Source organism: Tursiops truncatus, chromosome 19, assembly GCF_011762595.2.
Source record: "Tursiops truncatus isolate mTurTru1 chromosome 19, mTurTru1.mat.Y, whole genome shotgun sequence".
Taxonomy (NCBI): domain Eukaryota; kingdom Metazoa; phylum Chordata; class Mammalia; order Artiodactyla; family Delphinidae; genus Tursiops; species Tursiops truncatus.
This window is the reverse complement of record NC_047052.1, coordinates 30,829,022-30,843,071: the sequence shown is the minus strand read 5'-3', so window position 1 is coordinate 30,843,071 and position 14,050 is coordinate 30,829,022. Positions and strand designations below refer to the sequence as shown.

General features: G+C 33.1%; 1 protein-coding gene across 14 annotated transcripts in view; it reads left to right on the top strand.

The window, feature by feature from the left end:
* CHD9 (chromodomain helicase DNA binding protein 9) overlaps positions 1 to 14,050 on the top strand; it is a 244,096-nt gene that overhangs the window by 128,342 nt on the left and 101,704 nt on the right. For all 14 annotated transcript variants that reach the window (XM_073795587.1, XM_019932510.3, XM_019932504.3 and 11 more), the window contains one exon: positions 11,670 to 11,781. In XM_073795587.1, coding sequence (XP_073651688.1) covers positions 11,670 to 11,781 — 112 coding nt within the window. The remainder of the gene's footprint in view (positions 1 to 11,669; positions 11,782 to 14,050) is intronic.

The window sequence follows — 14,050 nt, the reverse complement described above, 5'->3', positions numbered from 1 at the left end:
CAGACAGCTAAGATAAAATTTGAAAGTTAGATTTCTCCTTTTTTAGTTAAACGTTTTGGTATGAAAGTATCTTATTTTTTCAATATTTTGTCTAGTTTTAATTTAGGAAACCCCATATTTAATCCTTTAATGTATTAAAAGTTACTGTTATTAAAATTTTCCAGTTTTAACTTATACAGAAATACAGGCAGAGTAGTGGTACCATTTGAAAGGGTATTTAAAAATAATGCATAAAATAAGAGAAAATAGGTAGAGAACCCTCAAGAGTTAACAGTAAGTTTAAATTGGTGGGGGGGAGATAACTAGAGGCAAAAGATAACAGAAGTGAACCTGGTTCAAGAAAAAACAATATATAAGGGGAAATTAGAAATAATTAAATTGTAATAGAGAAACATGGATTTTTGAAAAATGTGGATTAATATGTAGGGAATAGTAATACAGTAGAGTATCTGACGTATTCTGTGATATTTGTATTTTTGTTAGAAATAGGTAGATTATTAACAATAAATTATTTTAATATTGCACAGCATGATCAATTTAGTATTTGGTTTTAGAGATAGCATTCTTGAGAAAAGAGGTGAGAATTGTATTGGAAACATATTTCCATGGCGAGGTATTAAGTAATTGACAGAAAAAAAACTTGCTGAGAGTGGATGACTTTTTGATAGAGGAATTTATAAGTTGCAGGCAAGTAAAAGTGAAGCTTGCCATATATTATTAAGCTGTTGGAGTGAAACAGTTTCTTGATCATCTTTATCAGACAACCAAAGATTATTAACATGTTGGAGGAAAAAGTATGTTTGGAAATGAAATTCATATACAGTCTAGAGTTCTATATTGGTAACTTGAAATATTCCATTACTGTGCTTTCCAATAAGCCACTACATTTTTGAATTGACCATTTTTAATTTTTCAGCGAAGAAGCATCATTTAAATATTAAGTTTACTTGCATCATTTTTTTTTTTTTTTTTTGCGGTATGCGGGCCTCTCACTGTTGTGGCCTCTCCCGTTGCGGAGCACAGGCTCGACGCGCAGGCTCAGCGGCCATGGCTCATAGGCCCAGCCGCTCCGGGGTATGAGGGATCCTCCCGGACTGGGGCACGAACCTGTGTCCCCTGCATCGGCAGGCGGACTCTCAACCACTGCGCCACCAAGGAAGCCCAACTTGCATCATTTTAATTAATAATATTTCATGATGTATTAAATGTTTTCTTGTAAAGATTTTGTTTTTCTGTGAGTTTTAGAAGAATTGAACTTTTGCTAATATCAGATGATTTATATCAGATAAAATTAAAGAGAGTGTGTGTTGGAACTTAACCATGAGCAATGTGAAATATAAATTTCAAAAGTAACTAGATTTGTAGACAATAAGTTATGGTTGATATATAGTCAGAGTTGGTGTTCATTTAATCCACGTATGTGATGTGATATAATCTAGGAATACTAATCTGAAGAAAACCAATACTGCCTTGCCTCTGCTTGCTAGTGTGCTTGAAACCTTTTCAGTTTTTCTGTCACTTTCATAGATTAATTTTTTTTAATACAAGGAATAGAGTGTCCTTTTCAGAGGCTTTAATATAGTCTCATTTAATCTTTACAACAATTCTGTGAGTTAAATTGGGCATGCAGTATGATAATGTGGTTAAGTTCTTTGACTTTGGAACCAGTTGCACTTATTCAAATTCCCCCTTTGTCACAAGCAGTGTGACCTTGGACAAATACTTAACCTCTCCAAATTTTAGTTTCCTCAGACCTAAAATGAGGATAATGATAGCGCTTGCCTTATAGTGTTATTTTGAGGATGAAATGATTTAATAACACTTAAAGCATATAGAACAATACCTGTTAATAATGTTAGCCATTATTTTCTGAAAATATAAATAACATATAGCTATTTAAGGAAAAAGCCAAGGCCAGGAGCCATGCCCCTTCTTTCAAGCCTAAACTCTCACCTATCTGCCTAGGTTCTCTTTCCATTAAGGCCCTGTTCCTAATAAGATGAATTTAAAAATCAAGCAGACAAATGAAAACAAACAGTTGCTACCTGGTAAGAAGGATAATAGGTTAACCTATGAATGTTTTTGTTTTTTTTATATGAGAATGCCTCTGTTTATCAGGTTAGCTAGAGTAGCATTTAGGACAGGTAAATTTTGTTTTGAAATATGCTTGGAGTTTGAAAGGAATTACATGGTTATGTGGAAGAGTGTAAGTTGAAATGGAAATGGCCGGTGTAAAATGAAGAGTGAGGTAGGACTGGAAACAACCTTCTTCTATTTTGATGTTTTTCATGGTCTTGGCAGTCAGGTTCTAACAAGCTGCCTTTCAAGTAGAAGAGCAGGTATTTCTTTAATAATGGTTGGTACGTAATAGATGCTCCATGAATGGGAGGGAATGAATTTTATGGAATGAATGAATGAATGGAAGATTAAATATTAAATGATGCCAAATGGTTGTGTTTGATTTGTTAAATCAAGATTAGAAGTGGCAAGGTAATCCTTCATTAAATTACAGGGACAAAACTAATGGTTTAGTAATAGTAGAGAGTTAAATTCTAAAATAAATTCATTCTAAGACTTCTGGTAGAATTTTCTTATTTGGCTCTCTTCGGTTTTAGATTATATAATAAAATATCACATGATTTGATTGAAGCATTTTTAGATTTATGTTTTATAACTTTGACATTTAAACTATGTTTCCATGTTGTCAGTTATAATTTACTTCTTGCATTAGATTATCAGACTGACAAGTAGAATGCCTTTGACACTTTAAAATGCTCTTGTGGCCCTGTAAATTTAATTAGTAAAGGTACTTCATGATTAAAAGTAAAAAAATACCTTTTTGTATTATTCATAATTATTCTTTCTGTTTGTTACAAGAATGGGAGTTATCAGGTGCTAGAAGTAGCTTTTCTCTTTAGTTAAAGCAGAAAACATCTAAGTTAGGAAATATCAAATCAAGTTGGAATTAAGGGTGTCATGTTATAAAGAAAAACAGTAAGACATTAAATTAGATCTGGAACTTATATTGTGCCCTTCTTTGCGATAGTCATTCTGAACCCCCAAGAAGGAAGAAGCAAAATAACATTTGTTAATTACCTACCATCATGTGTATACATAGATATGTACATGTGTATTTTTAAACAGAACAAACATGTATGTCCACATGTATGTCTAGAGAGACACATCTAAATAATAATGTAAGGGAAAAATAATGTGAACAAAGTCTGAAGGGAAAATAAGATGAATCATCAGAAATTGGGAATAATCCCTTTATAGTCCATGTTAATAAAGTAACAGATGAGACCCTGATTGCAAGTATTCAAAATAATAAGAATTTAGTATCTGTTTGGATAAAATATAAATGTATTAATTAATTGTTTTTGGCATATGATAAAAAAGCACTTTGAAAAATATATGGTATGAATTTATTATGTATATTTTAATTATTAATCATGCCATTAGTAGTCTCTATGTAAGTTCTATAATTTTTAAATGCCAAGAAGATAAAATGTTTTATTGATTTCATTCCTTACGTCTAAACTTAAAGTCAGTGAAAATCTGAAACATATTCATCTGCAGAAAGAATTGATATATACATTATGTATTATTATGAATTTAATTAAGATTTACAGGTCCATTTTTAAGATGTATACCTTTACATAAGATGTATTAGTAAGGTTTATCATTAATAAATGATGTGCTGTTATTTCATTGAATCTAAAATGTCATTGATTATAAGACACACCATTATATGTCAGTAAGAAAGAAAAAAATATATTGCCAGTTAAAACTATGGCATATCTTTGTTTATTAGGTGAATGTTTGTTTCATAGATGTTAACATGTGGGTAAAATGTGTATCTTAGGACACTGAAGTAAAGTATTTGATTTTAATGTTCCTATTTTGTCAGTATTTTCAAGCTTAAATGTCATTTTCTTTTTTAAGAAAGAAGAAATAAGTTTTTTAAAGAATAAAAATTAAACTGTGCTGATAAATATACTGCCTATGATTAATACTTAGCTAATACTTTACCTTAGTGGCTATATGAAACAACTCAGTGAATTAAACTTTTTGAAAAACATGATGTCCAGTCTTAAACAGGAAGTGATTGATTGATTGATTTTACTTTATTTTATTTTATTTTTTGGCTGTGCCACCTGGCATGCGGGATCTTAGTTCCCCGACCAGGGACTGAATCCGTGCCCCCTGCAGTGGAAGCACAGGAGACATAACCACTGGACCACCAGGGAATTTGCTAAACAGGAAGTGATTTATAATCCAAGTTACCAAAAATTTACAATACAATGCTGCTTTCACAAATTTAAGGATTAACTAAAATAAAGAACCACTTTAAAACTTGTTTTTTCCAGATGAGTTTAAGCTAGAGTCTTGAATTGAACTTTAAACTGGAGTGATTGCATCAAGTTAAATGTGTTTCTTCTTCTAAAAAAAAAAATACACACACATATATTTGATGGCTTTAAAAATAACCTCAGTGCCTTCCACTGGGCTTGCAAAGAGAAAAAAAATTATAGTGTAAAATAGTATTTTTGCTTGTTTCCTTTACTTATGATGAATTGGATGTATTAATTACAACAAATGGACTAATTGGATAAGATTCATTGTTTGTCTGGATATTGCAGTGAGAGAATCTACAGGGGGCAACTGCGGATTGACACTGTAGGATGCAGCTTGTTACACAGCCTCCATGAGTAACATGTGGGCAGGATTTAGATGAGGGCATAAATTGCATCTGAAAATCAAATATAAACGTCAGGTATAAACACTGAAGTTTTCTAGTGCCTGTACTTGTCAAATGAATTAACATTTCAAATTTATACTTATACTTAGTTTGAAATTGCCCTTGGCTGTCTGAAATAAGTTATGTTTTAATATTTAGTTCATTTATATGCCTGAATATCTGTTGCTGCAGTTCACTAACATTGATAACAGATCCCTTTCATGTTTTAAAAAACAAAACTTGCATAAAGCCTTCATTATTAATACAGTCTGTATTATTTTGTTGCTTTACTCTGTGATATTTCTAAGAATAGCAAACGATCAATTTATTTGTAGAATGTACATATAATGAAATTTTATTTTAGAATTTTATTTTAGTTTAATATAGTAAACTTGTAATTCATGATGGAAGAATGAAATGCTCTTTGGTAATTGGGTATTTTACTGAGCTGAAATTATCTTATTTCTTCTACTTTTGGATCATCTGATTTCCTTCAGATAACATTTATGGCTCTCAGTTGTCATTGTAGAGGCAATAGAAATTTCTGGTTGTTCAAAAGTCAATAAACTTTAACCTTAATGATTTTCTAAAGATAATGTAGTTTCATAATTCTCTTTATTCATTAAACTATATTTATTGATATTAAATATCTATTGACTGGTTGAAGTATAGTGTCATTTTATTTTAAAATCAATAAGATATGTTGGAAATAGTAGAGCAGGAGTAGAGAGACCTTTATTGTCTTTTACTGGACTTGTGATTTTAGCAGTTTGTTCTATCTTTCAGGGCTAAAGTTTCCCTATTAGTTTGGTGGGACCAATGTCTGCCTCACCTATGAGGATCAACAATATTATAGACAAAAGCACTTTGAAATTTTAAGTGTTCTATAAGTATAGAATAGTTTTATTATCCTAAATATTTGTTCCTAGAGTTTTCTTCACTAATTATTTTGAGCCAGTGGTTCCCAAACCTGGTGAGAATTTTTTTACAGTCTGATTGGGATCCCACTTACTAGATCAGAATTCTGGAGTTGGAACCTACAAATTTGGGATTTGGTTTGGTTTTATTAGTTTCTATTTTGAACTAGTCTCACACTTGCAAAAATAGGTCAGAGTTCCTTTAGGCTCTTCACCCAGCTTCCTCAAATGTTAATATCTTATGTAACCTAAGCACAATGATCAAAATCAGGAAGTAAACACTTAACACAATTCTGTTAACTGATTTACAGACCTCATGCAAATTGTGTCAGTTGTTCCATTTTTGGGAGCCAGGATCCAGTTAAGGATCCTGCATTTCATTTTGTTGTCGTATCTCCTTACACTCCTCCATTTTGGAATAATTCTTCAGTCTTTGTCTTTAATGACACTTTCAACTTTTTTATTTTATTTTTTATTTATTTATTTTTTTTGCGGTACGTGGGCCTCTCACTGTTGTGGCCTCTCCTGTTGCGGAGCGCAGGCTCTGGACGCACAGGCTCGGTGGCCATGGCTCACGGGCCCAGCCGCTCCGCGGCATGTGGGATCTTCCCAGACCGGGGCACAAACCCGTGTCCCCTGCATCGGCAGGCGGACTCTCAACCACAGCGCCACCAGGGAAGCCCGACACTTTCAACTTTGAAGCATTCTAGCCAGTTATTTTGTAGAATGTCTCTCAATTTGAGTTTGTCTTATGTTTCTCATCTGGAATCTGTATTTTTAACAAACAAGCTTCTAATGAAGCCTGCCTCACAGATTTAGGAATTACTGATCAATACCAACCAAATGTTTGTTCTTATTTGTAGTTTCACTTATATACCATTTTAGAACATATAATAAACTGATATGACTTCATTGTTTCCAAGAATCAATGTTCTGTGTAAGTAACCATAGTATGTGTATATGTATGTATGTATGTATGTGTGTGTGTGTGTGTGTGTATAGATATATTGTTTTTTTTTAACTCAGAATTATGTCAATCAAGAATGACTTCAAGTTTTAGAATCAACTTTTTTCCTACAATGGAAATGTGCCTTTTTGAACAGAATGGGCATATGTAAATATTTTGGATTTCAGAAGTTTAGTAGGAAACTATTACATTTGAAATAGCTCTTACAAAGTTACAATTTGAAAAATATTTTTGCATGGGTTAAGGATAGTTAATGAGTTTATGAAATAAGATGCTACTCCAGGTCTATAGGAAAATATTGGAAGAAAATGCAGAATATATGAAAAATAAGATTTGAGGTCTTTTTAAAAAATTTATTTATTTTTGGTTGCGTTGGGTCTTCGTTGCTGCGCGCGGGCTTTCTCTAGTTGTGGCGAGTGAGTGCTACTCTTCGTTGTGGTGCATGGGCTTCCCATTGTGGTGGCTTCTCTTGTTGCGGAGCACGGGCTCTAGGCAGGCGGGCTTCAGTAGTTGTGGCACGCAGGCTCAGTAGTTGTGGCTCACAGGCTCTAGAGCACAGCCTCAGTAGTTGTGGCACACAGGCTTAGTTGCTCCACAGCATGTGGGATCTTCCCGGACCAGGGCTCGAACCCGTGTCCCCTGCATTAGCAGGCAGATTCTTAACTACTGTGCCACCAGGGAAGTCCCTCTTTTTTTGTTTTAAGTACAATTTTCAAATAATATAATGAAGGTTTATCTAAGGTATTATAGGAAACGTTTATATCTAACCTACCCACCTCTACCAAAAAGGGTGAGTGTTTAAGATTGCTTTGGTAGAACCTAGTATTTAGGCAATGTTTATTTATAAAAATATTGTTTAAGCAGCTTAGTCCACTGTCCTTAGAGAGTTTTCATTTAATTACTTTATACTACTAGAAAGGAAAAGTACAACCTCTTCATAGTCATAAATACAAAAAATTAAATATCTCTGCTCCTGATTTCATTGAAGTTTTATCAGTAGGATTTGAGTCTTGAAGCAGCCACACAGATACCATATCAGAATATGTATACAGAATTTATTTAGCTTACCAGACACTGAGAAAATTCCTTTTTAATCAGTATATTGATGGGTTTTAACAAACCTTGATCTGTATTTCATAGGAAATTGTTATCTAAGTAACTGAACTTTCCTGTCACTAGTGTTATCCTCATCTGCAAACTAGTCTAAAATATGCATTTAGGTTTGGAGATGGATAGCAAATGGGGGAGTGCATGAAAACTTTTTTACCAATCATTTTACTTTGAGTTATCCCTTACCTTGCCACTGAAAATCATCTGCACAAGTACTTTAGGTTATATTAAATAACCACAAGTAGCATAATGGTTACCCTAAGGAGGAGGTTGTTACTTGAAGAGAAAGCATGACAGGAGACTTCTGGGAAACCAGTAATGTCTTGTTTCTTGATCTAGGATCTGGCTATCTATTTATGTTCAGTTTGAGAAAATTCACTGAGCTGTATGTACTCTTTTGATGTGTGCACGTTTCTGAATTTACATTATACTGTAATATTAGTACACTATTAGTTTAGGAGAAGTGAGGGATTGCATTTGGGGCCATTTTGAGATTTTAATGTCTGAGATATCCATACTGATGTGTCCAATAAACAGTTGGTTTATTGAATGAATCTGAAATTTGGGGAACGGTCTGAACTGGAGATATGAGATTTGAAAATCTTCAACTTCTAAGTGGTTGTTAAGTATAGATTAAATTAAATTTCCTGGAATAGTATATAGAGAGGGAAGAAGGCTGAAGACAGAAATTTGAGAAATACCAAAGTTTAAGGGACTGGCAGAACAAACTGAATCTTGCTGAAAATCAACATACTAAGAGAAGAAGAGCCAAAGAAGTTTAGTGAGAACCAGAAGAATGTTGTGTCATGAATCCAAGGGTGCAGATAAGGAAAAAGTGATTAGTTATGTGTTGGTAGATAAAATTTTTAGAATTTCCATCGGATTTGGCATCACAGGGGTCATTTGTGGCCTTAGACATTAGGAGTTCAGAAACATATTAGGAGTTTAGTGAGGCATATTTAATTTCTATTTCAATTCTTACTATGGTATGACTTTAAACAAGTAATTTAATTTCTCTAAGCCTCAATTTCCTCTTCTTATAAAATTTGCCTGTCAGAGTTGTATGACCATGAAGTGAGAGAACACATATAAAACCAGCAGAGGCTGACCCAGTAAACACTGAATAAATGGAAGCTATGAATATGAAAAGTAGTTTTAAGACTTCAGATTATAGTGGGTTGAAGAATGAAAGAAACGGTATAGATGACTTCTTTGAGAACTGTGGATAAGGAGGAGGACCATCATGTGGTATCTAATAGTAGATATGACCTCAAGGGAGATTTTTATTTTAGTAGGGAAACCAGAGTAAAGGAAAAGGGACCAGAAGACTGAGGAAATGACCATTGAAAGCAGGGAGAGGGAATAGCGTGTAACTATGGTTGGTTCCTTAATGTTGTTTCAGAGTATCTTTTTGTACTTCCTCTGATTTCCCGGTTCCAACATAAGCTATACGTTTGCTCGTATTTATTTCACATACTCAGAAAAGTGCAAGTGAGATACCAAGTAAGAGTTACCATTATACTGTTGAAGGTGGCGATCAAACCAATATGAGAATACCCTGGGAATAAATCATTCTAGGATTTTTTTCTCACCTCTCATCATCCAGTCAATAACCAAGTCCTGTTGTTTCTGCTTCCAAAATGAAAAATTGTATCTTTCGTTCCCTCTTCACCCATACTACCATGGCCCTATATTTCACTCTTCATCTCTCTCACCTGAATTGTCAGTCTTATCGCTGGTTTCCCTGACTTGCATTTCACTTCCTTCTGGTTGCATTGCTCCCTTGTTTAAAATTCTTTTTTTCCCCCAATTTTATTGCGATGTAATTGACATACCACAGTGTCTTAGATTAAGGTATACAACATAATGATTTGTTGTGTGTATATATTGTGAAACTATTACCACAATAAGTTTAGTTAACATCTTACCACCTCACATAGTTATATATTTTTTTCTTGTGATGAGAACTTTTTAAGATGTACTCAGCAACTTTCAAATATATAATTCAGTATTATTAACTATAGTCACCATGCTGTTTACATCCCTAGAATGTTTAAAATCCTTACATCTTCCAATTGGTTTATTTTTTTCATTCATTCAAAAATATCTCAGTGCCATTTGTTGTCAGTCGTGAACTAGACAGATTTCTTTTAAATTCCTGCCATGTGGAGCTTAAAGCTGAGCTTAAACTAAAACATTAAGTCCTTGCATGTAATATAAGGTCTTCTGTGATCTTGACCCATCTCCTCCTGTAGTACTTTGTGTGTTACTGACATGCTCTTATCATTGCTTATTCTCATTCTTCTGCAATGTACCCTGCCTTTTCTTTTCATTACTTGTTGGACTCTCTTTCATCATTCAGTTCCCTATCTCAAACTTTACCTTTTCTGTAAAGCCTCCTTTACTCTTCAGTAAACATAAGGATTTCTCCCTTTGTCTTCACATTACATCTTGTGCTAACTTCCTCTTTAGCATTTTAGCTGGGATCATATTCTAACAATGATGTGTTAAGGTTGGGAACCATGTCCACTCTATCTTCAAATCCTAGAACCTAGGAAAGTGCCTGGCATATCACAGTTAGATATAGTTATACAGTTAGATTAGTTGAGAAATTACTGTGTGTTAAAGGCTGTGCTCAGACATGTATTATCCCATTTAATTCTCAACAACAATAGAACTAGCTATTGTAATATCCCTATTTCACAGGCAAGGAAGCTATCAAATAATTTGCCTAGTGTCCCACAGATAGGTAAATGATGAAATCAAGCTTTAAATCTTTGAAACTACGATTTCAAAGTGCATGCTCTTAACCTTCAAGTTCTCCAACATTAGTAAATAATTATTGAAAAAATTTTTGATATATTTCTGATATATCATACCTGAAAGTAAATATTTGGGAAGTTTTCTATGTTTGAAATACAGAAATCTAAAGTAGAATTTTCCAGGGACTTCCCTGGCAGTCCAGTGGTTAAAACTTCACCTTCCAGTGCAGAGGGTGCAGGGTCAATCCCTGGTCGGGAACTAAGATCCCACATGCCTCGGGGCCAAAAAACCAAAACATAAAACAGAATCAGTATTGTAACAAGTTCAATAAAGACTTTAAAAAAATGGTCCACATTAAAAAAAACCTTTAAAAAAAAATAAAATAAAATAGAATTTTCCTGATGGCGCTTGACAATCATTCCATCTCATCTGTTGAACCAGATATGGAAATGTGGGATGTACTTCTATCTTTGATCAGGAAAAAACATAGAAAACACATTTTTTTTTTAGACATTTAGAGTCAGTGTGTGTTAACATACATATGTATACATGTATATATTAGAGAATGTAAACATGTACATACTACAGAAATATAAAAAAATAAAAGAAAGTTCTTACTCTTTAGGAACATACAGTATAGCTAAGAAAAGCCTTAACGTAAGTGAAATAATCAAAGAACAATCAATTGGTAAAGTGTTTTAAGTAAGGTAGAAACTACTATAGGGTAGAAAGAAGTATAGAGGCTTTTGGAGAATAGGCGGGATTCAAAGGAATTGAGCGGAATTTGAAATAAATAGGTAGAAGGAAAAAAATCCCTCATTCCAAACCTACAAGATAATAAAATAAATGGATTACTTTAATTATTAAATAGTTATATCACCTGATATTTTTCTTATGAAAAATAATCTTGAGCCTAAAGAAACAAGTGATAGAATTTGTCTGCCTTTCTTTGCTTAGAAATATGTTAACTGTAGTACTGGTTTGTATTTGTTCCATTGGAATAGAGTTTATCATGTGAAAATGTCATTATGGATTTCATGATAAATAGCATCTTTGGTTGGACATTCAAGTGATATAAAATGGAAAAAAGTTTATCATGGGAATCTTAGTTTGCCCCAAAATGGAAAAGTACAAAGAGATCTTACTGTTTGCTCTCTTTCTCTTGAAACAGCAAACTCATTATTACATTGGGTAAGAAACAAAAAAGAAAGAATGAGTCTTCAGATGAAATATCTGATGCAGAGCAGGTGCCACAGCATGCATTCAAAGAGGAAGACTCTCAAGTGAGTATTAAAATTTTTTCTGAGAAATGAAGCACTGGCAGAATTATTTAGATAGCATAATATTGTTTCATGGGTATTTATACTATAGTTTAGTGGTAAAAATACATTTTATTGTATGGTAGAACTTGTATGACAGCATTATTACAATATGGTCCTAGTAGTATTCCCATAGAATGTTAGACCTGGGAGGAAACTTACACATCCTCTCCAAACCCTCTCAGTTTTCAGATAATGAAACTGAAGCCCAGAGAGTTTAAGTAACAGTCCAAAGTCCCTCGTGGCTTTTAACATGGAGAAGTATCCAGTGATATTATCCTATACTTATAGAGTACTTTTGAATGAATTTAATGCTGGAGATATTAATTTTAAAAGTCACATACAAATGATAAAGCAAATGGGTTGAATCATTCCTAGAAATAATTCCTTTGGTCTGCTTCTATTGAAGAAAAGATAAACAACTATATTAAAAATCCCCTAATGTAGACAAAAATACTGTGCATTTTCCTTTTTCTTTCTTTTTGTTTTTGAATAGCTATATATTCAAAATAACCTTGTGAAGTTAAAAAACTATATATATAAATATATATATATATATAGTGAAGGTCATAATAATTCAGGCCACCCTCTGCTTTCTAATAATTAAAGTACAACTATAGGCCGTAGGGGTGGTGGCATTTGTTGCATTATGGGGCCAGAAAGCCCCTGAATGGCCTTTCTTCTTCCTTATGCAGCTTCTTATCCAATGGGAGAGTAGTGGCTCAAGGCTCCTGGGCTGCTGCAAGAGTTGAGGTAAGGGCAGTGACTAAAGCTCCTAATATTATATGGCCTGGCTTTTTCTTCATATGTTATCCTTAACTTAGGCAAACTTGTAATTATTCAACATGAGAAAATTAAGTTAAATTTTTACTAAAATAATGCTGGCCATTTTTCCATTATGTAATTAACAAACAATGAAATGGTAGAATAGGTTAACATGCACATTTTTTCCATACTTTTCACTGTAGTTAATTAGGTTGCTTTGACAGATGTGTTGCTTTAACACAAAAAATTTAATGGGGAAGGAAAAAAGAATTTTCTCGTAAACAATTATAAATCTATATTATTGATATATTTAAATATATTACTATATAAATGCTGTATAAATATATAAAAGTAGCTTTCAACCACAATGGATTGTCAAAATTTGAAGGCTTGAAAAGTAATGTAAGGTTTAGAGTCAGGTGGAAATCTGAAAACATGATTATCATACTTAATTTTTTACCTAATAGAGAGTAATGCAGTAGTCTAACTATATTTAGAGACTTAAGTTATTTTAAAAAGCCCCTATAGCACATTTTATTAGGATTATTATAGGAAACAAGTGATATCATAACAAACTATTCAGTCATTTAAAAGCATAATGTTTCTGACCTCTTATGTGAAGTGCTGTTGACTGATCTATTAAAGCCTTTAAGACATAAGAAGAATAAAGCTAGAAAAAGGAAATATGAAGAAAGAATTTGTCACTGTTTTAAATTGTCCTTCGAAAAACATTATGAAGAAAGAAAGCCAAAAATATCCACATTAGCCTAAAATGCGGACCTTCAAATTAGCTTTGTATTTTTAAAGTAGTAGAACTATTGTATGACAGAGAAAGTTAATTGGTGAGAGTGGTACCTTACTTGGCTTTGCCTAATATGTAACTGTATGCTCTAGTGGAATGTAAGTTATGATGAAATCAGCTCATAGAGTTGAAAAACTCAGAGTTTGTTTAATTACTCAGAGACAGATAAAGTCTTCATAGAATGAGGGAGCAGTTTACAGTAAGTAGCTCTCATTCTGTCTTGTGAAAAATTACCTGAATGTGCACTTTTGTGAGTTGAAAGGATTCTTTCAGGCCACTTGTTTACTACTTACTAAGAACTGTGTGGCATTTCAAAGTTCCAGTAGATGCCTAAGTGACCAGAAAGGAAACTTTAATGCTGAAATCATCTACAGAATCTTCTAAAAGTGTACTGAATTATTCCCAAACTTCATTATTTAAAAGATTTGTGCCTAGTGAGACATAACATTGGTTATATAGGTTATTGTTAGAATAATAAATATCATGAATGGTTATTAATTTAAACTGTTCTTGAGCATTAAGAACTATATGACTCCTGTAATCGAACTCCAAACATTCCTTTAGCCTAGTATTAGATTCGAGATCCATAGAATTTTCCCTCCCAGGGAATAATAAATATTTCATATCTTTTCCAAAATAGGATGTGGGAAAATTGGGTTTCTTAAG